Source organism: Pistacia vera, unplaced genomic scaffold, assembly GCF_008641045.1.
Source record: "Pistacia vera cultivar Batoury unplaced genomic scaffold, PisVer_v2 Contig179, whole genome shotgun sequence".
Classification (NCBI taxonomy): Eukaryota; Viridiplantae; Streptophyta; class Magnoliopsida; order Sapindales; family Anacardiaceae; genus Pistacia; species Pistacia vera.
In genome coordinates, this window is record NW_022195887.1 from 354,910 (window position 1) to 378,950 (window position 24,041).

At 40.2% G+C, this 24,041-nt stretch overlaps 1 protein-coding gene and 1 non-coding gene across 2 annotated transcripts; both read right to left on the reverse strand.

The window, feature by feature from the left end:
• Positions 1 to 1,421: 1,421 nt before the first annotated feature.
• LOC116126311 lies at positions 1,422 to 10,980 on the reverse strand. Its single transcript, XM_031412006.1, has 12 exons — positions 10,905 to 10,980; positions 8,997 to 9,142; positions 7,737 to 7,796; positions 7,518 to 7,542; positions 3,355 to 3,563; positions 3,218 to 3,270; positions 2,722 to 2,758; positions 2,562 to 2,627; positions 2,267 to 2,371; positions 2,006 to 2,159; positions 1,853 to 1,929; positions 1,422 to 1,771 (listed from the first exon to the last, which is right to left on the reverse strand). The coding sequence occupies exons 1-12, from the start codon at positions 10,978 to 10,980 to the stop codon at positions 1,691 to 1,693; spliced, it is 1,089 nt and encodes a 362-aa protein (XP_031267866.1). The 3' UTR covers positions 1,422 to 1,690.
• An 8,151-nt stretch (positions 10,981 to 19,131) lies between these two features.
• On the reverse strand, positions 19,132 to 19,238 carry LOC116126410. The gene has a single exon (XR_004127477.1). It is a non-coding gene; the product is annotated as a small nucleolar RNA R71 (small nucleolar RNA).
• Positions 19,239 to 24,041: the final 4,803 nt, after the last annotated feature.

Below are 24,041 nucleotides of genomic sequence, written 5' to 3' on the forward strand. Positions count from 1 at the left end.
TAATCCTAATCCGATAAAGGCAAGTAACAAGACTTCCTTACTACTTCAAACTCCTCCACCAAGTAGAAGTCACTAGGACTCAAACTCTCTTGGACTCCTATATAAACAGAGGTCAATATAAACAAAGGTCAAGCTTCTCATTATACATTAAAAAATCACTCATAACTTTAGCTCCTAAATTCTTGCTCCTCAACCGTGCTGACTTGAGCGTCGGAGTCCCTACGGCAGACACCACACCGATGTTACATGAGCCTTTACGTTTGTCCCTGATTGTCAGTGGCTCGTTTCACACAGGATCCGTCCCTTTCAAATCAACCATAGATTTTACCGTTTACACATATGAATCCAACTGATCTTTTTCTTGAGAAGGATTGAGTGGAATAGCCACAGAGAAGCCACCTCTCTCTTTTCTTTCTTGTCTCATTCTTGAGGAGGATAGAGTGGAAGAGCCACAGAGAAGCCACGTCTCTCTTTTCTTTCTTGTACTTGGACCGCTTCACTAAACATTAGACGCCCATCTTTTATTGACCTGGTTCCAAACCCAACAGTACTTGTGATGTATTTTGTATTGGCTTGGGTTCCTATCCCTACGATAACAATACTAAATCAATCAGAAACAAAATCACAAAGCAAAAAGCACACACTGTTCATTCTCAATGTGAGAATAGTGGCCACTTTTGCTGCTGCAAATTTTCACTATAACAAATCTGCAACTTTGTCGATTTTAACTTTTGGTTTTCACTTTATTTTCAAACAGCTTCTTAATATAAAACAAATAGATTCATATTCATCTAATATTAAAAATTTATTATGCCTTCACAAATCATTTACTTTAAATCCATGATCAGGATGTTTGTCTGTTCATGATTGACTGGATTCAATGATGCTTCTGATGCGAATTATTATATCACTCTCATATGATTTTTCTCACTCCAATGGCTCCTATCACCCCCAGCTTCTGCTTCCCAAGTTGCTAAGAATTGCCAGTCTGGTTTTTCTTTTCATCATTTAATGGCTATTGATTTTAATTCTCTTGAATCTTAGATTCATTGAACACTTATTATTACTTTTTCACCGTGCAATCTCTTTATTTGAGGACTCAATTTCCAACTTTCATTTGAAGCAGCTTTTAGGAATAATTTTCGCAAGCTTTTACTAATCGCTTTCCACAAATATCATTACTATCCAATGAATAATACTATGCTTACACAAACTTTTTCTACATTATTATACAGATTAGTGATATTCAGTATTCTACAATCTTCATGTACAAATATCTCATTTTCTCATACCAGAAAAAAGTACGAAAATAAATTAAAAAAAAAAAAAGGACGACAGAGATGGTTTCTGTTGAACTAATCAATCTTTATAGAAATCAAGTCTATTCTGGAAAATTTGGTATTACAACAATCCCAAAAGAAAAGTAAAAGCTGGACCAGCCTTGACAAATATTATTAGTGAAGGCCAGAAAATTAAACCACATTTACAAATGGAGTAACTACATTGATACAATTGAATTTTCACACATGATCACATCTAAATGATTGCTATCTATGGGTTTCCACTCCCCCAATTTGGTTTTCATGTAAGCATAACATTAATCTACGTTCTTCATGTACAATTGTTTCATTTCTTCATGGAGTACGAAAGAAAATAAAAACAATTCAACAATGTGTGTTGAATGAACTTTTTATATCTTTATGCACAGCAAGTCAGTCTGCTCTAAGAATTGAGAGCTTCCCATTCCAACCATCTCATATGAATGTGACAGCTGTATCAGCCATTTACCAATATCAGGGAAGACCATGAAATGAAACCATTAGTAAAAGTTGAGTTGCCACAAGAGTATTACCTCGAAACCCATCTTTTCATACAGTTCCAGAGCAGGTTTGTTATTTCTATGCACATGCACATATAACCGATCCACATCTGCAACCCAAAAGACAGGTCAGGAGGACGGCAGAGTTCATATGTTTATAAAGCAAAGATATTTGTTTCATTTTACCATTAGATTTGGCTGATTCGATAGTAAAATGCAACATGTTTCTCGCAATACCCTGGCGACGTGCTGATTTGGCTACACATAAATTTGCAATATAACCATATCTATTTGGGTCTGTTTTGTTAATGCAGCCAAACAGAGGAGCCATTACCCGTTCCTGTGTGAGAAGAATTTAACTTAACTTCATTAGCAGATTGGAAATTTACAGGGTTAGTAATGGTGAGAGGTAGGATTAGCACTTTGCATGTAACAAAAGGCACATACCCCAGGATAGGTCTCTCCATGCAACAGATACCGGATGCTCAAATCAAGTGTTCCAACTACACTTTTCAAAACGGTGCGTTTTACATTCCTCTCCTCCTTCTTAACCTGTTAAATTTCAAAGCATTTTATGAAGCTCCATTATATTAACAACTCCTAACCAATGGTGATTCAACTTTCCTTTTTTCTAAGTCATAACAAGGAGAAATTAAGAGGATCTGATTAAATCAACCTTAGAGCTTGAACATGTTTAAAAGTAAAAGAAAAATAAAGCCTAAAATCCAAACAAACATCATACCGTGACAATGCACAAGTATTTCTGCCAATGCTGCCCTCTGCATCGCCGTTTTATGGCATTGAACTCCTACACAATAAGAAGAGCTACTAACCACTTAACTCATTATAAATAATCAGTGCATTTCACTGAACAATGAAAGCAAACTGACACTCAATCCTACCTGCTCTGCAAATTTCCTTTTGTAGTTATCAACATATCTGTGTTAACCAGGGATAGTTAAAGTTAGTCATACGAAACTCTTCCACCCATATAAATGAACATATCTAGTTAATCATCAAGGCTGGCAAGCATATAGATAGTAGGACTTGCAGTCGCCACTGGCAAATCTCCATCATGGTATCATCTATAAAACCTTGTAATTAAAAAAAAAAAAAGTTTGACAACTATCTTACAAACCTCTCTGTCCTTAGTATGTTATAGTATCGTCATTACATCAAATTCGCACAAACTGCTCTCTTTATAAAATTTCAAGAATCTTAAAATAGGTGCATTACATGCATACAGATTATAGTATACGCCTGGTAATCACTACATACCAAATAAAGACAATTATGCCTGACATGATTAATAGCCTAATTGGAACTCATCATAAACTAATTATAACAATGACCGAAAATATATATCTAAAAGCCATGGTGCATAGAACGGATACGCACCGTTCGTTTGTTTGGTCTTCCCAGTGACTTTCAGCTCGTAGCCATGCTGCTGTCTACCACATATCAAAACACCACAAATTACTTGCCAACTCGAAACAAAAGAAACCCTCAAGCATTAGTAAGTATCACTGACCTACCCAATATTCTTCATCAAGAACAGCTTCTCGCGGCCACGAATTTCCCAAATTGAAATCTGTCTGATCCACCAACTCTTGATCGGATGGCTGAAGCCGGTCAAATCTCAGATCAGACGGTCTTAACGTTTCCAATTGAGGAAACCCGTGTCTCTGCAGCTGTATGAAATCTTGCTTTTCAGTCGAACCAGAAGATTTGAGAATCCATTGTCCTGTTAAAAGTAAAAAAAAAAAAAAAAAATCATAATAATAATAATAATAAGGATGTATCAAGAAACTATTTAGAGAAAAAAAAAAAAAAAAAAAAAAAAAGGAAGAAGAAAAAAGAACCTTACATATCAAACGGTAAAAATTCTGTTAAATTTGCGATGATTTCGAAATCCATCGTGGGATATTTTAAGGAATTGAGGCCTGTGAACACAAAACTGTTGACTTTGAGCCCGGAGTTTCTGCAAATTTAGGTGAAGGACAGAAAAAAACCCTTATTCTAGAAAATTTATTAAAAAGAAACGTTATCTGAAGAGGCTTGAGAGAAAATCTCCTTTCCTGAAAACAATCAATCAGATATGATGATTTCCAGACAGGAAATTTTTTTATTTTTATTTTTGGGTTGTTGTTCCGTGAAACATAAACATTGCGTGATTTAAAATAATAAACTGAGTGGCTTCACGTGGTCGGCGATAAAAAGGGAAAAGAGGATATCAAATGATTATTACACACCCTTCTAAGCCTTCTTTTAGTGATATTGATGTTGGCTATGTAAATAATCCACTTATCCACCCAAGATTGAATTTTGTTTGCGCGTCCATCTTGTTATGACGTGCAAATATCTCGGTCGGAACCCACTGGTTACTGCATGTGGTAGAAGGTAAAGATGAACACAGTTGTGGACATGGTTCTTAGAAAAAAATGTGGTAACGTGGGGACTTGGGACTTGTTGAAAAAGAATATCAAGTCCATAACAATCAAAATGGATGAAAACAATGCATTATTATAATCATGACAACAAGAATGTGGAAAGCAATATATTGGACCAAAATAGCCTCAAGAAGAGTTAAGAGTAATGTGATTTCTGAACAAAAAGAGAATGAGAAATCGTATAACAATATATCAGCACAAATTCCTAATTTCTCCAACATAAAGGAACATACTGTCTTAGAGTGTCAGTCAAAATAATTACTATGTGAGATTTCCGTCTAAAAGTGATCACAAAAGTCTTACTATTAAAATCACCATGAATGAAACAAGAACAAAAATTTAATATGGTTTCTAAGTTCGAGTCTCTAATCACTAATAGAGGTCTCCAATGAGGGGATTTACTGAATCAATGCTCCGAAAAATTAATTGAGATACGCACAAATTTGGTTCGAACACTTTTGGATCACTAAAAAAAAAAAGAAAAAAAAAAGAATTTTTTGTTCCTTTTTTTAACCTCCCATTTCAGTAAATCTTTTCTTTTTCTTAGATAGACAATCATGACATGGAAGTAAATATTTAGAAATTAATGTATAAATCAAGCTTAGAAATTTTATTTAACAACTACAATGCACAAAGAACTAGCGAAAAAAAACTCAATTCGCAACTCAAGGCTATAATACAAATCAACTGGCCACCTCCGTAATGACTAATTAAGACGAAAAGCAACAAGAAGCGCTATTTTACATATCTAAGAGATATATATATGACCAAATGGTGGTTTGGTTTATATATTAGCCTTCAAAATCAGTTTTCACCCAACTGCCCATACTTGTCTCTTCATTGTCTCATCCAACTCTTTGGCTTTGTTTCTGCAATCTGTGTTGCATTGCCATGGATTCCTCCTTGTACTTGAGCAATCCTCTACTCCTCTTCCTCGCATCGCCTCTCTCGCTTCTATTTCTTCGTACTCTCACCAACAGCTATAAATAACACAGCTCAACAAACACCAACAGTTGAATCAGAAAATAATTGCCATCAAAATCCCAGATTCTAATCTCACCAAAACCTTGCTCTCTTTGGGATCCCGGTGACTTGAGCATCGAAATGCTTGATCTTTCTCTAGTGAATAAGGCCAAATATGCTCAGTAATTGCCCGATCACCGAGGCGAGGACGAAGCGAAACAATGATAGGATATGACAAACGTGAAGCTGAGAGTAGAAAACCCACAAAAGATGAGAGCATGAGATGCAAGAACCGTGAGAGAGTGCCATACCAAAAGAGAGTAGGCGGCATTTTGATTAGAATATTGGAGCTAGAGAGCTGCAGAGAGGATGAAGAGTAGTAAGTTCAAAAAGAGAGAAGAAGGTTTGGGAAGGAACATGAGCTCTAAGCTTGGGAAGTCATTTCTAGTTGTGGAAGAACTCGAGTTGTTTCAGATGGGTTTTGGATTGGAGAATGAATGGCAATTGAAATTATATACCAGGATGATTTTGATTTTGCCGTGGAGACTCCAACGGCTAGGTTGAGAGGGTCCACTTTTTTTAACACTGATGATGAACCATTCATATATTCCCTCCACCTAGTTTTAAAGTAAACTTAAAAGCTGAGCTGCCATTTAAATTTGAAGCACCACTACAGTAGCCATGATTGCTGACCAGTAAGGCCATTTTGTACTGCCAATTGCCAATCCGTTGTAATATTGTAATTAATTACATATTACGATTCTTGAACCATTGCAAACATCAGGTCTAGCTATGAATCACAAGGAGCGACTATCGCATTGTGATTACCAGCATAACTAATCAAAGATATGCTATAACATGCATAACTCGTTCCAATTCTCTAAGGCCGCCGTGCCTCCTTTCACAAACAGTGGTCCTGTGGAGCTTGGCGGTAACACAGTGTTCTGGTTTCTTGGTTCCATACTGGTGCTTTGATTTGACGTGTATATTACATCAATTAGTCTCTTTTGATAACTAGGTATTGCCAGCTTATTTAATGGATGTTATCATACTAGAAGAGAACCTTCTCAAGATCTACAAATGATTTGAGGCCAACGTGTGATGCAATACAGTAAAACTTAGCTTTTACATCAACTTAGAGAAACAAACAATGAGAAGATAAATGGAAACATGGAACCAGCTATAGCAATCATCACTGAAACTTTATTAAAGCACATACATACATGAACCCACTCCACTTTCAATTTGAAGAGAACGACAGACGAGATCTTATCCACAAAATGTGCACGGCGATAATGACTAGTTAGTCCCATCTTGAAACATCATCAGGCCATCACTATCACTGTACTCATTCCAAAGTCCAAACGACTACGAATTCTGACATGGCAGTTGCACCTTCCCAATTTCAGGCACATAGTGGTAGTTTTGAAAGAAAGAATTATCATGTCAAGACTAATATATACTTCAATGGCTTAGATAAATAAAAACATCTGATCTGGATGCAAGAAATTATTAACAGAAAATCTACCGTTACAGAAATCTGGGAGCTTCAGTATCAACTCATATCCTAAAAATTTGTACTTAAGGACCTCGACAACCAATACTAAGTTCAACTTCAAGATATGTCTACCTGATTTTTGAGAAGTATCATGATGTATGGGTAAGAATAGCCTCAACCCTGTCTAGTCGCTGCTTGCAATTTTCCGAGTTCTGTGAATATGGTTCACCAGTACCTAGTGCCCTGTTAATTTCGAGGTTCAAGTTTCAACCATCAGCTATACAAAATGTATGTAAAGCAATGATACTGCATACAGAAAAGTTTTCTTCTTCTTCTTCTTCTTCTTCTTTCTTTCAAAAAAAAAAAAAAAAAAAGACTAGATACAGACTGAATAAACAACAAAAAAAGAAATAAATAAGTCGCTATGGATTGCAGAACAAGAGTCGTCAGTCCCATAAACCATCCAAGTAATGAGTGATTTTGATATCTAATTAAATTAAAAAATTTAAATACAAGTTCATAGCTTCAAGAATCTTCAGTGGTAACTGTATTGAAGATTAAGGAACTGCCCAGTAATCTCTGGAAGAACATAATCGCCTTCCAACCGAACCGCAAATCACACCACAGGGCTAAGCCAAGAGATGTCTTATTCTGGAGCCGAGATATTCCTCTCCACCCAAAATGTAGTGATTTTCCATTTCACCCAGTTGCATGCAATTGAAAATTTGGCCTATACCGACCTGTAATTTTACAAGAGTTTGATCATGCTCCAAAATTTTGCACAGACCTCGGTGAACAAGCAGTAAAGTTACCTGTACCATAGTTAAAATTTGCTAAATCATGCAGAACATGATATAAATATAAAATTCTATCTCGTCCTAGGACAGGAGAGCTTTAGAAAAAAGATCAAGACAGAATGTCAACCGGGATTCAGAATTTGTGACAGGGATCTTTTTGAAAGAATTCGACATCTTGATGTACAGGTTCATATATGAACTCCACCTACGATCGGGGGCAGAGGCGTCGTACGATCTTTGCTGTAATCATTGACTGGAGCATTATAGAACTGAACCAAAATTATGAGCAAAATATGATCACAATGAAACAGCAACCAATGATTATTACATTATAAATATCTATCGTAATAAAGCAACATCTACAATATAGATGCCACTTCATGAATTCAAGCGTCTTATCTATGGAACTGCTGTGACTGCTTGTCAAGGAGTCAAATTCTCCACCAGATCTAAGGAGATAGTACTGTTTCAGCATTTAAGCGACATAATTACCATTTCTATGAAGGGGGATATTCAGGACATCAACATTCTACTCTGATATTAGTACTTGATCACTTAACTGCATTTAGTTTATTTATCACATTAAGGTACACCAGAAACTTCACTTGAACCAACTATAAGCTCCCCTCTTTTTTGTTTTCTGATGACAGTACTGGCCAACTATCCAACAGAAATAACATCCAAGGTATGCCCAGTAAAAATCAATACACACCACAGACAGTGACATTTCCATTTATCATGCCTATGCTCACATTACTAAGCTCCGCTTATATTTTTGTATCAAGTGATAAAGAGATAGCAAAATGTAAATTGGTACTGCACAGAACAAACACATAGAGCAGATATTATGGTAAACAAGGAAAAGTTGGATCCTTAATGAAAGCCAGCAGTACCTTATTGCATCGCGATGCTAAGGACACGATCTAATAGATCATGTATCAAGTAGTTGGATCACGGTACAACAACTGAAGATCAACACTCACACAAAACAAGCCATACATTGAGATGTCATACTCTCTGTTATTATTCCCAACTGCATATAACAAGTGAATCTATCTCACCAATACAATATACATCACATTATGCCATTGACAACCTTATGATGTTAAAGAATTAATTATCTCAAACCAGAATAAGAACAACAAACAATAAAACTGACCAATCTTATATTGACTGATACACCATTTTTCAAATTTCGAGCAAAAGGATCAGAAAATTTCATATGGAAAACCGAAATGAGAATTTTCAGTGTCTCCTTTTAGTTCTCAACTCTCAAAACAGAAACCACCAAACAAAAATCAAGATTAAAACAACTTCCTCCACCCGTAGTAACCGCTGTAACCTATTATTCTCCACAAGTTTGTCTCGATACTTTAGATGGCAAACAAAATTTGCTAATTAAAAGTTTAAATAGCATAAAACTTAAAAAAAAAAAAAAAAAAAAAAACTGGTAAAAGCCAAAAAAGAACCTCAAATTGACGCCAACTCGTAACCCCTCGACTTCTTTTCTGAACTTGAGAAACAGCTCCGAAGGTATCAAATTTAAACTGTAAAGCTCGTCCCACGAAGTGGGTTCCTCTCATTCGGACCCGTATCCATTCTTCAGCAACCAAAACTGCAAAAATCAAATAACTTAGTAAATCAAAAAATACAAATAATAGAACCAAGTCATGTTTTATTTAACAAACTTAACACTAGAATGTGGTGCGTTTGTGAGCCACGGCGCGTAAATAGGTTTAATTTAGTCTAATACAATATACGTACCTATAAAGGTCTTACTGGTGCCCGTGCCGGTGCCCGTGCCCGTGCTGGCTTAGCTCTGAGTTCGATGAGAAGATTTTAGAAGACGACTCGGTGGTGGTACTCTGGTACCCAACTCCTACTGATATTTCGAAATTTATTAATGCGTTTATTAATATTATAGATATGCAAAATTGTTTTATTTACAAGATATATTTTTGTGTGTTGACAGTTTTCGTTAATAATTTTTTTTTTTTTGGGGGTAATTTTTTCGTTAATGTTATTGATAGTGTAAATGTTTCTTCACTTAAAACAATAATGTAACATAAGTAAATGTTATTTTAGTTTTTTGCATATTGTTTAGAAGGATTGCAGTGTCAATTATATTTAAATTATAAAAATAAAAAACAACCGGTTAAAATTAATTAATATCTGAAGTATTGACAATTTAATTTATAATTATTATCTTATTTGAAATTCTCTCAAGGGATTAGGCCAATTTGTATTCAAATCAGCTAATCAATCAAGCCAAGAAATTCTCTAATTGAAAACATTAGATGTGAAAATTTTGTAAAATCTAGTTGGCCAATAAGGTTGTTATGCCTGAGAAAGTAGGGCTAACGCCCAGCCTTGTCAGCATGGGTGGTTGAAGCTTAAGAAGGTTCTACATCCACTCAGATGCGACCACGTCGTGTGATGACGCAAGCAACATGCTCCTGCTATTGCAGTGGGTATGCGCCTGGTTGGCGAAATGTTAGAAAAGGTCCATGTGTCCAATCCCTACGTAAGTCGAGGAAATCACTCGGATAGGTGAGTAATGGGACGCAGAGAAGGATTTACACGACATTTGCCCCACTCACAGATTTAGTAATCATTACATTAATTCATCCTACTATAAATAGAGGGCTCCTCTCCCGTTTGTAGGATTGACTAATTTTTCTCTGAAATAGAATACACACACTCTCTCTCTTCCTATTGTATTTCTTAAGCTATAAATCAGCTCACTGAACGCGACTTGACTTCATTCATTAATACAATATCAATGGACATAGGATTCGCTTGTTTGAGCATCCAAACCACTTTAAACATTGTTCTTCATCCCTTACTCAATCAAACACCCATATAACCACATGTGACTTCTGAGTCCACTCAACATTTCCCACGTGCTAATTGTTGGTGTCAAAATCACGCATCAACAGTTTGGCGCTAGAAGAAATGCCTGATTTAGTACTTGTTCTTCATCAGGAGAATCTTTGACTAATCAGTCCCACTACAACAAATGGCTCGTGGATTTGAATATGAGCGAACCAATTATGGTGACAAAGAGATCCCCCAGGTGCAAGAGGACACTTCTCCCGAGGTGCCTTCATCCCGGCAAAATATCATGGGGGGTATCCTTTCAAGCTCGTGGCTTGATCCAGCCGTCATGAGTTACCTGGAGAGATTCAACAATACTCTCCAAACGGTCAGCCAAAGGCTGGACCGGTTGGATCGGGTCGTACCACCCGAATCAAATGAGGCGGTGCCACAACAAAAAACGCCTGCAGGTCACATAAAAGCAAGGAAAAGGGCAAAAGCCCATAACGCGCGCACTGCAGCGCGTCAAAGAAAAGGAAAGCAAGTGGCACACAACGGACCTAGACGCTTCGAGGGACCAACGAACACCGATTGTGCCCTGAGTAGAATACCCATGGCATTGAGGCTCGGTGACATGTCGCTGCCCGAGCCGTCCCGTGCCACATCGCACGAGCACTCCCATAAAAGTGCAAGGCAGGGAGATTCCCATTATCGCCAAAATGACGACTTTGATCATCGTCGCGCAGGAAGTTCCCACTGTTCGCGGGTTAGTTCATACCACCACGGAGGTCAAGAAGGTTCCCCGAACCATTCAGCACCATCACACGACTTTAGCCAACATGTGTCGAGATTGGTCGGGACCGTTGGCCGAGGCGAGGAGGAATTCGACCTACGATCTTTCCTTAACCGCAACTGTAAGGGTCAAACCCATATCGCGGAAAGCGATCCCCAGATGGCTCTACTACCTCAGATTGAGGAACTACAGCGAGCCCTAAATCAGTTAAAGGCTCAGCGAAATGAGCAAGGGAAGGTCGTAGAGGCGTCTCCCTTTTCTCCAGTAGTGTTAGCCGCCCCTCTCCCGTCAAAATTCAGAATGCCCGACATGCGAGCATTCGATGGGAATTTCGATCTGCAAGATCATCTATACAAGTTCAACGACCTCATGGAACTCCACCAAGTCTCTAACTTGGTAAAATGTCGTTGCTTGGCAGTAACTCTTACTTCTCATGCCAAGCGATGGTTTAGGTCGCTCCCAGCAGGATCAGTCAGCTCATGGCCTCAGATAAGCTTGACATTTTTGAGACACTTCCAGGCGAACAAGAAGTTCTCGATGCCTTTAAGCTATCTCAGCAACATAAGGCAAGAAAGGGATGAGCCCCTCCAATCTTATATTGACAGATTCCATAAGGAGCTCCATAAGGTAGCTCACACTCTCGAAGAGTCCATTCGGACTTTCATCATCGTGCGAGTTCGTTCACAGACAGATCTGTGGAAAGAGCTACAATCTGAGGACGATGTTTCCCTCACCCGCTTCTACATCCTTACAGAGAAGTACCTCCGCATTAAAAACTTTATGGCGCCGCTTAATTGCCACGACCCTGGTCCTTTGCGTAGTGCGCCTGGTCGGGGGGAGAGTATGAGGGTTGATCGCAGATGGGCTAATGACGATCAGCGAAAAGGAAAGAAGCAGTGGTATGAGCCCAAGAAATCTTATGCCTCAATTCCTCGTCGCAATCGCAACAAGAGTTAGTACACATCTTTGAATGCATCGGTCTATGCTATTCTTGATAAGTCCGAAGAGGCCGGCCTGCTCGGGGAGCCTGAGCCCATGAAAAATCCATTTTCAGCCAGAAACAATAAGAAGTACTATCGCTATCATCGGGATAATGGGCATCACACTGATGAGTGTCGAGCACTCAAGCAAGCAATTGAAGACCTCATCAAGCAGGGGCATTTCAAAGAGTACATTGATGACTCTACTCCCATAAGGGAGAAAAACCAAGAGGAACCAGGCAAGAAGCGTCGTGGTCGTAAGGGTATCTATTGTGTAGGGATCATCTTTGGGGGACCACACCTCACAGGGAATTGCCCAAGAAAGGTATGCTCGCGCAGCCCATCACAACCCTAGTGTAATGAACACGACACCGCGACCATATAAAGTTCGTAGAGAGGAGGAAATCACCTTCTTCGAAAAAGACGCAGTTCGATTGCATCATCCCCATGACAATGCTCTCGTCATCACGCCCCAAATAGAGAGAAGCGCCGTGAACATCTTGTTCCTGCGAGCTTTCAAAAGAATGAATCTGGATGAGGCCGATTTGAAGCCTGCCTCCATCCAGCTATATGGTTTCACCGGGGATCATCTGATCCCCAAAGGGATGATCTCACTCCCAGTCACATTGGGTGACTCCAACGAGGTGACCAATATTACTGAGTTTCTAGTAGTGGACTGTCTATTCGCGTTTAATGGTATCCTAGGACGACCTTTACTAAGAAACTTCAAAGCAGTCACCTCGATCTACCATCTGAAGATGAAGTTCCCCACCCCGATGGGGATAGGGAAAGTTAGTGGATCTCAACGCGTATCTCGCGACTGCTATGTAAGGGCAGTGCAGATGGCGTGCAAGGGAAAAGGTAGTCCACTGGGCATCCCTAAACAAGCAATGACGATCAGCCGAATCGAACCACAGCCTAGTCCAGCTAAAGATAACATGGATCCTCGTATCCAGAAATGCCCGTCCAGTTGGTCGGTTGAGGACATGTCTGAAGTATCAGTCGATCAGAGCGAGTTGAGCCGGGTGCTAAGAATTGGAAGCAATCTCAACCCCCAGCTCACCAGCGACCTGACTAGCTTCCTCAAGGAAAATGTCGATGTGTTCGCATGGACTCATGCCGACATGGTCTGGATCAGCCCGAATATCATTTGCCATGCCTTGAACATCGATAGTGAGGCCAGGCCAGTCCGCCAGAAGAGACGAGCAATAGATCCAGAGCGATATGCTGCCTTGAAAGTTGAGATAGATAATCTCCTTCTGAATGGATCCATCCGGGAGGTGCTCTACCCAAGCTGGGTGGCCAACCCGGTTTTGGTAAAGAAGCCAAACGGTAAATATCGGACCTGCGTTGACTTCACCGACCTCAACAAAGCCTGTCCGAAAGACAGATTTCCCTTGCCAAGGATTGATCAGCTCGTTGATGCCACCTCCGAGCACGAGCTGCTGAGTTTTATGGACACCTACTCAAGATACAATCAAATTTTGATGTACGCGTTGGACGAAGAACATACCTTTTTTGTTACAGATCGGGGGCTGTATTGTTACAGGGTTATGGTCTTCGGCCTAAAAAATGTTGGAGCAACTTACCAGCGGCTGGTTAACCGAATGTTTTTCGAGTAGATCAGGAAATCGATGGAAGTCTATGTTGATGACATGCTGGTCAAATCGCATGTCGCTTCAAATCACATAGCACATCTCGCTGAGATGTTCGGCATACTCCGAAAGTACAGAATGAAGCTCAATCCTCTCAAATGCTCATTCGGAGTATCCTCAGGAATATTCCTGGGGTACATGGTTAATCAGAGGGGAATAGAGATCAACCCCGAAAAAATCCAAGCTCTCCTCGATATGGAAAGCTCGACCAACCGAAAACAGGTTCAAAGTCTCAATAGGCGAATAGCGGCACTCAGTCGCTTCATATCGAAGGCAACAGATCGATGCTTACCATTCTTTAATATACTAAGGGCCAACAAGAAATTTGAATGGACTCCCGAGTGCGAACAGGCATTCTAGAGCATTAAAGAGCACCTCGAAAAGCCACCTCTCCTGCAAGAAATTCTTCTTCTATATCTGTCCGTCTCTCAGTATACGGTCAATGCAACTTTAGTTCTGGAGGAGAACAGGGTCCAATGGCCAGTATATTATGTGAGCAAGCGTCTGCTGGACACCAAGATGCGGTATCCGAAAATGGAGCGATTGACTTATGCCCTGCTGATCGCTTCTAGAAAGTTGTGACCTTACTTCCACGCCCACACAATTTATGTATTGACCAATTACCCACTTAAGCAAGTCCTTCAAAAACCAGGAACTAAGTCAGTTCGATCTGCAGTACAGACCGAAAGCAACCATCAAAGGGCATGCTGTTGCCGATTTCATCTCGGAGTTCTCATATCAACCGGTTAAAGAATCCAAGCAACAGGCCAGTGAAGTCACCCAGAAAACCGTCTAAAATCTATCGACCTAGAGCTTCTACGTCGATGGATCGTCAAACAGGAAAAGGGCCGGAGCATGCCTCCTTCTCCTCTGTCCCAAAGGGACTCGTATTCACGGCATTCTTCGGTTTGGGTTCAAATCAACCAACAACGAAGCTGAGTATGAAGCTCTACTCGCTGGACTATGGTTGGCAAGAGAAATGGGATCAACCGTGATCAGTATCCATAGTGACTCCATGCTGGTTATCAACCAGATTTTAGGGGAGTATCAGGCTAAGGAAGAAAACATGATCGGTTATCCGAAGAAAGCTAAGGCCGCACTCGAGCCATTTAAGCACTTCACGATCACACAAATTCCTAGAGATAGTAATTTTTTGCGGATGCCTTGGTAAAGATAGTCTCGTTGCTGGACTCAGATGCGCCAGAGAGTATTCCTGTTCGGTTCATAAAGGCCCCTAGTATCAGCTCGCCCGAACAGGCCATGAATATGACCGAGCCAGTTTCCTGGATGACCCCAATCATCCAGTATCTCTAAGATAAGACCTTGCGCAATGACAAGATCGAGGCAAGAACCCAGCGAACCAGAGCTGCTCGTTACACACTCATAGGAGATCAATTGTACAAGCGAGGGTTTAACGCTCCCCTCCTCCGATGTGTAACCGATGAGGAAGCATATTATATCATGAGGGTGATACATGAAGCGATCTGTGGTAACCACATGGTCGCACGATCTCTCGCCAACAAAGTTGTTCGTCAAGGGTACTATTGGCCCTACTCCAAGAAGATGCCTACAACTTTGTTAAAAAGTGTGACAAGTGCCAACGGTTCGCGAACATACCACGAGCTCCTTCCCACAATTTGATAACCATGTCCAGTCCCTGGCCATTCTCCATGTGGGGAATCGATCTCATCAAACCTATGCTAGTTGGTAAAGGAGGAGTCAAGTATGTGGTGGTCGCGGTAGACTACTTCACCAAGTGGATCAAAGCCGAACCTTTGGCTACGATCACCACCAAAAAACTCAAGGATTTCGTCTTCAAGAACATTGTGTGCCGCTACAGAATTCCTCATACCCTTATCTCCGACAATGGAGAGCAGTTCGATAATGAGGAATTCAAGCAGTTCTGCGATGAACTGGGTATCCATAAAAAGTTTGCCTCAGTCGCGAGACCGCAAACAAACGATCAGGTTGAAGCTGTTAGTAAGACCATCAAGCATATTCTGAAAACCAAACTTGGCGCTGCCAAAGGGAATTGGGTTGACGACCTCCCTGAAGTCTTGTGGGCATACAGGACAACTTTAAGAACCTCTACCTCAGAAACCCCCTTCTTGCTAGTCTATAGCTGCGAGACAATGATCCCTGTAGAGGTAGGAATGGGTTCACTTCGGAGAGACCTATTCAATGAAACAGACAATAAGGCGCTTATGCGCACAAGTCTGGATTTAGTTGAAGAACGTTGCAGCAAGGCTCAACTAAGAATAGCAACCTATCAGCAATGCGCGAAAAGGTTCTTCGACTCTAATGTTAGAAGAAGAGACTTTCAGGTCGGTGTCTCGTTCTGAGGGAAGTCCTTCTGGGTACAAGAGAATCGAGTACGGGAGTATTGGAACCGAATTGGGAAGGCCCGTACCGCATCGCCAAAGTAATAAGACCGGAGACTTATCACCTCAAAAGGCTGAACGGTTCCGAAGTACCGTAAGCTTGGAATGCTGAACATCTCCGCCCATATTACCAGTAATTCCAAACTCACTTTTACTCTCTTGTAAAGACTTTACTTTTCTCGAGACTTGTAAATAACACAAGTTCTTTTGTAATATCTTTTCCCACATGTATATAGTTCTGTTCGCAAAAATGTTATCCATATAAATACTATTGTAAACAGTTAGAAAGTGACCTCGTGTCCACATGTGTAACGTTTGTGGAGTACGAAAAATTATAAGTACTCACAAATGATTAAGGAAACGATCTCTTTATCTATTAAAATAAAAATAAACAAGTACATATTAAGCGAGCATAGGAAAAGCAATGCAAAAGCAGAGGCAATCACTGGCCGTCATCCCCAGGACTGGGGGGTACGACCTCAGCATCCTTAGGCTAGTCGCCAACCACCTGGCTTGCCTTAGGCTCCTCTGGGACATACTCCTCCGGATGCTCCTCTTCCCGATCAGGTCCCCGAGCTGTTCCATCATCCTCGGCCCGCGCCATGGAGGTGAAGAAATCCTGGTAATCTTCTGGGAGGTCGGTCGGTCAAATTGATGGTGGGATTCTTCGGCCGAAGGGCATAGATGGACTAGATCATCCAGTCGGCAGCCCTACTCTCAATCTCCAATTCTTGTTACTGCATCTCTTCGGTCAACGACTCGACATGACCATGGGCAAATTGGATTTCAGCCTCAAGCGCCCACCTCTACTTCTCGGTGGTCTCCCACAGCTGCGCACTTTCCTGCTCTGCTCTCGGAGGTCGTTCGTAGCTCCAACTCTTTCTCGCCAGCCTCCTTAGTAAGCCTGGTCATAATCCGTGGATTATACTATTTTCATTAGACTTTTTAGTCGGATTTCAGGTACTTTCTAATTCATTTTAACCTGAATTGTTGCTTAATTCTTTCGTGTTTCAAGTTAAAATGGACATTTTGAGCAAATAAGGACAAAATTGGAAATTCTAAACTCAGAAATAAGCGGATCTTAGAAGTTGGGAGAGTTCTGAAGCAGAATAAAGCACTATGAAGCTTGCTTCCAAGGGAGAGCACCGAGGATTGAAGAATCAAGCGAAGATGCAAGCAGAGTGGCAGTTCTATAATTTCAGAACTTTTCAAGAAGCTTCATCGCGGCGAAGAACGCCAGTCACAAAACATGTCTGCTTCTCTCTTCGCCGCGGCGAGATTTCTTCTTCGCCACGGCGACGGTCGTAATTTTCAGTTTTGTAAAACGCACAGTTTTACTTTGTGCGTGTTTTTTTGGGGAATTTGGGCGAGGTATAAAAGAAAAACTTAGCCTTTTTGGAAGGGGGTTCAAATAGGGTTTGAGCAGCTTTTCACATTTCCTTTGATTTATGTTTGAGTGATTTTGAGCTATAACAAGGGTGAAGATTCGATTTCGAACCAGGGGATTCATCATTTGGGGAGATTTCTTTTCTTTTCTCTCATTTCATTATGCTGAACTTTAATATTATCGTTTTTCTTGTTTGCAGTGTTGATTTAGCTATGAACTAACCCATTTTGGGTTAGGGTTTTGATTGTAATTCAGATTTTAATGGGTTAAGTGATTGATTGTTTTATTTTCATATGATTATGCTTTGATTGTGTGTTTACTCTGAATTTTAATGCTTATATGTGATGAACATGGTGAGATTGAGAAATGAATCATGTTAGCCTTCTTGGGTAATCACCATTGTAGTATTGGATGCTGGAGATAGATTCAAAAATCAATAAAATCATTGTAGGATTCTATTACTTAATGAGCTTGGATTTGTTAACTTTCAAATTGTTGGTTGCGGAAAGTTAATAAGGAAGAGTAGGAAAACATAGCCTGAGAAGGTATGTTTAACACTTTAGAGAGTTCGATTTACAACCAATGCATATGAATATGAATTTAGTTTAATTATTAGGTTTAACCCATAAAATCCGAATGAAGTCAAAACCCTACCTGTTTTACTTGAATTGATTGCTATCCGTGTTTTTCATCTCGCATTCATAGTTAATTTTAGTTTAAAATTTATTGTTCAGTTTTAAGTAGAAATAGCTCCCATCAATCTAAAAGAAATCGATTGCTCCAACTTGAGAACATTAGGACACTTAGTGCTTAGCTAACAATCCTCGTGGGAACGATACTCACTCATCACTTTATTACTTGAGTGACTAGTGAACTTGCTATATTTGCATGTTGTAGGAAACACGCATCAAGTTTTTGGCATCGTTGCCGGGGATCGTTTTAAGTTAACATTGAGTCTTTCTATAGTTAGCTAGATTGGAGTTTTTATTTTTGTTTTTATCATTATTTGTTTTATTTTCATTTTTAATTTTCAATTGGTTTGTGATCTCACTTTCCTTCATTTCTGTTTTTGCAGTTTATGCGAAGAGCGAGACGTCAACCAGTGGTTCTTGTTGATCTTGAGATTGAGAGAACCGTCAGACGACGTAACAGAGAGAAAAGAGACAGAGAGAACTTAGTTGTAGAAGTAGAAGAATTACTTGTTGAAATGGCAAAACCAGAAAACAGGACACTGAGGGAATTTTCAGTTCCCACAGTGAATGGTAGTGGGTCAAGTATTACTAGACCTATGGTGCAAGCCAACAACTTCGAGATCAAGCCGACAATCATCCAGATGATCCAGCAGTCTGTTAGATTTAATGGTGATTTGAAGGAAGATCCGAATCAGCATATTGCAAATTTCTTGGAAATTTGTGACACCTTCAAGTCGAACGGAGTATCGGATGACGCCATTAGGTTGAGGTTATTCCCATTCTCATTGGGGGATAAAGCCAAATGGTGGTTAATGGCACTACCACCGGGAACTATCACAACTTGGAATGATCTAGCACAGAAGTTCTTTACCAAGTTCTTCCCTTTAGCTAAATCAGCAAAACTCAGAAATGATATCACATCATTTGTACAAGATAAGTCCGAGTCATTGTATGAGGCTTGGGAGAGATACAAGGAATTAATGAGGAAATGCCCACACCATGGCTTGCCAGTTTGGCTTCAAGTCTAAACATTCTACAATGGACTGATGGGTAATGTGCAAACCATGGTGGATGCAGCATTAGGAGGGGCCTTGCAGAATAAGACACCAGAAGAGGCCTATGAGTTGCTTGAGGTTTTGGCAAGCAACAACTATCAAAGACCAAATGAGAGAGCAATACCAAGAAAATCTTCGGGTCTTCATGAAGTTGATGCTTTCACAGTCATCTCAGCCCAACTCACAGCACCTCAGAAACAATTGGGAACTATGTAGGTAAACTCTATTAAGCACCTCAACTAACTTGTGATTTTTGTGCAGGAAACCATGTAAGCAGCGAGTGTCAAGTTGGGAACACATTTGCTTCGTCATCTTCATCAACGGAGCAAGTGAATTACTTGGCAGGAAATCAGAGACAACCAAACAACCCATACTCCAACACATACAATCCGAGGTGGAGAAATCATCCAAATATGGCTTGGGGCAATCAGAACCAGCAAAATAATCAATGGAACCAGAGGACAGTTCCGAATAACCAACCAGGGGTGAATAATCAACCGGGAGATCCAAGAGTGACAAAGTTGGAAGATGTGTTTGGAAAATTTATGCAGGAGACCACGGGATTCGTGAATGAGACGAGGATGAATTTTAGAAATCAAGGGACGTCCATTCGGAATCTTGAGGTACAGATGGGCCAATTGGCCGAGAAGTTAAATGAGAGACCGCATGTTTCCTTACCAAGCAATACAGTCACTAACCCACGTGAGCAAGCAAATGTCATTATTTTGAGGAGTGGGACACTTTTGGAAGAGGTTGAACAAGTTGGAAAGAAAGAAACTAAAAAGGAAGAATCTGAAGAGGAAGTTGATGAAGAGATTGTTGCTGAAGAGAACCCAAGTGGTTTGGAGGAAGAGGAAGAGAAAAAAGATGAAAGGCAAAAGAAGAAGGAGAAATTGCCATTCCCCGAGATACCACCAGAGTTGGCACATCACACCCCACCCATGCCTTTTCCTCAAAGATTGAAGAAAAAGAATCAGGATAAGCAATTTTCAAAGTTTATTGAAATTTTAAAAAAATTGCATATTAACATTCCTTTTGCAGATGCATTGCAGCAGATGCCAAGTTATGCGAAGTTCTTTAAGGAAATCTTATCGAACAAAAGGAAGTTAGAAGATGAGGAAACAGTGATGCTCACGGAGGAGTGCAGTGCCATCCTCCAGAAGAAGTTACCCCTGAAGCTCAAAGATCCAAGGAGTTTTACTATTCCTTGTATTATAGGAGATATTACATTTGATCGTGTTTTGTGTGATCTAGGAGCTAGTATTAATTTGATGCCCTTTTCTGTTTTCAGGAGATTGGGAATTGGTGAAGTGAAGCCAACGACCATGTCGTTGCAACTAGCGGATAGGTCAATAAAACACCCGAGGGGGATAGTAGAGGATGTTTTGGTGAAGGTGGGAAAGATAATTTTTCCAGTAGATTTTGTGGTGTTAGACATGGAAGAGGATAAGGAAATTCCTCTGATTTTGGGACGACCATTCTTGGCCACGGGGAGAGCACTTATTGATGTGCAGGAAGGAAAGTTATTGTTGAGAGTTCAAGATGAAACAGTAACTTTCAATGTCTTTTAGGCGATGAAGTTTTCGTCTGAAACAGATTCATCCTTTAGTGTCGATGTGGTGGACAAATTGGTTGAGGAATCTATGGAAGAAAACACCTCACAATTATCTCTAGAAGCGTGTATAGCCAAATCAAAAACAGTAGAGGTAGATGAGTCGGCGATTAATGATTGTGCTATGATGTTAGAAGCACTTCAACCGATTGATGAGAGTCAAGATGTAGAATTTAAAGAGTTTAATTTTGACAAAGAGAAGGAAAAGGAAAAAAATGAAGAACTTCCAAAGCTTGAATTGAAACCTTTACCTTCCCACCTCAAATATGTTTATCTTGGAGACTCAGAAACTTTCCCGGTGATCATTAATTTAGGTTTGAGTACATTAGAGGAAGAGCGGTTGATTAGGGTGTTGAGGGAACATAGACTAGCAATTGGATGGACCATTTCGGACATTAGAGGTATCTCGCCATCATTTTGCATGCATAAGATACTTATGGAGGATGATTTTAAACCTATGGTGCAACCACAACGGAGATTGAATCCTTCGATGAAGGAAGTGGTGAGAAAGGAGGTGGTGAAACTCTTAGATGCGGGGATTATTTATCCTATTTTCGATAGCCCATGGGTGAGCCCAGTACAAGTGGTTCCGAAGAAGGGAGGTATCACAGTGGTAAAGAATGAGAGTAACGAGTTGATACCAACGAGGACGGTGATGGGCTGGAGAGTATGCATTGATTACCGAAAATTGAATGAGGCAACAAGGAAGGATCATTTTCCATTACCTTTCATTGATCAGATGTTGGAGAGGTTGGCAGGACATGCCTATTACTGTTTCCTGGATAGGTATTTAGGATATAACCAAATTGACATCGCTCTTGAGGATCAAGAGAAGACGACCTTCACTTGCCCCTACGGCACTTTTGCTTACCGAAGGATGCCTTTTGGGTTATGCAATGCACCAGCAACATTTCAAAGATGCATGATGTCAATCTTTGGAGACATGGTGGAACGGTTTATAGAAGTCTTCATGGATGACTTCTCAGTTTTTGGTTCATCATTTGATAGCTGTCTAACTAATCTTTTTTTTGTTTTGCAGCGATGTAAGGAGAAGAACTTGGTGCTCAATTGGGAGAAGTGTCACTTCATGGTTCAAGAGGGAATAGTACTCGGGCATAGGATCTCCAAGGATGGAATAGAAGTTGATAGAGCAAAGACAGAAGTGATTGAGAAGCTGCCACCACCATCAAATGTCAAAGCAGTCCGAAGTTTCTTGGGGCATGCGGGGTTTTACAGACGCTTCATCAAGGATTTTTCTAAGATTTCTAAACCCCTTGCAATTTATTGAATAAAGATGTTGTTTTTGACTTTAATGATGATTGCATGCATGTCTTTCTAACTCTGAAAAAATTATTAGTATCTGCACCTATATTGCAGTTCCCGATTGGGGACTACCCTTCGAATTGATGTGTGATGCTAGTGATTTTGCTTTAGGGGTAGTTTTAGGACAGAGGAAAAACAAAGTGTTGCATGTAATTCAATATGCTAGCAAAACACTAGTTGATGCACAATTGAATTACACCACCACTGAAAAAGAATTGTTGGCTGTAGTTTTTGCTTTTGACAAGTTTCGTTCTTACTTGTTAGGTGCAAAGGTGATCGTCTACACAGACCATTCAGCACTAAGGCACCTATTGGCAAAGCAAGAAGCAAAACCTCGGCTGATAAGATAGATTTTACTACTTCAGGAGTTCGAGTTGGAAATTCGAGACAAGAAGGGGTCGAAAAATGTGGTGGCTGATCACTTGTCGAGAATTGAGAGACCAATCAAGGGAAATGAGGAGGAAATGCCCATTAGAGAAACATTTCCAGATGAGAAGTTGATGAGAGTGGAAGAAGCACCATGGTATGCGGATTTTGCAAACTATTTGTCATCAAGAGTGCTCCCAAGTAGTATGACCTACCAACAAAAGAGAAAATTCTTTTGAAATTTGAAGTACTACTTTTTGAAAGAACCGTTTCTATACAGACACTGTACTGATCAAATGATACGGAGATGTGTCCCGGAGGAGGAGATGGAAAGCATTCTACGGCATTGTCACGAGAAGGAAGTAGGTGGCCATTTTGGGGGAGCTAGGACAACAGCCAAGGTTTTACAATCGGGGTTTTATTGGCCAACCCTCTTTAAGGATTCCTTCCGGATGATTCAAGAGTGTGACCAATGTCAACAGATGGGTAATATATCAAAAAGAGATGAGATGCCGTTGAACAACATCCTGGTGGTTGAACTTTTTGATGTGTGGGGGATTGATTTCATGGGTCTCTTCCCAAGTTCTTTTGGGAACACATATATCTTGGTAGCGGTGGATTACATGTCGAAATAGGTTGAGGCGGTTGCATTGCCGACTAATGATGCTAGGGTAGTGATTAAGGTTGTGAGAAAGAATATTTTCTCAAGGTTTGGGGTACCACGGGCAATCATTAGTGATTGAGGATCTCACTTTTGCAATAGGCAAATGGATGCACTGTTGAGTAAGTATGGAGTGACACATAGAGTTACAACACCTTACCATCCGAAATGAGCAGGCAAGTGGAACTGTTGAATAGAGAACTCAAGAGGATTTTAGAAAAGACAGTTAATGCATCTAGGAAAGATTGGTCACGGAAGCTGGATGATGCACTATAGGCATACCGAACAGCTTTTAAGACTCCAATTGGTATGTCTCCATTTAGGATGGTTTATGGGAAAGCATGCCACTTGCCGGTAGAACTCGAACATAAAGCATATTGGGCAGTTGATGCGTGTTTCCTACAACATGCAATATGTAGCAAGTATACTAATCGCACAAGTAATATAATGATGAGTGAGTATTGTTCCCACGAGGAATGTTAGCTAAGCACTAAGTTTTCTACTATTCTCAAGTTGGAGCAACCGAAATCTTTTGGATTAATGGGAGCTATTTAACCTATTACTAAAACAAAATTTCTAAATTGCAAATTAACTAACAATGCAAGATGTAAAACAAGGATTAAAATCAATTCAAGTAAAACGGGTAGGGTTTTGACTTCATTCGGATTTTATGGGTTAAATCTAAAAATTGCACTACATTCACATTCATATGCATTGATTGTAAACCGAACTCACTAAGGTGTTAAACATACCTTCTCAGGCTATGCTTTCCTATTCTTCCTTTTTAACCTT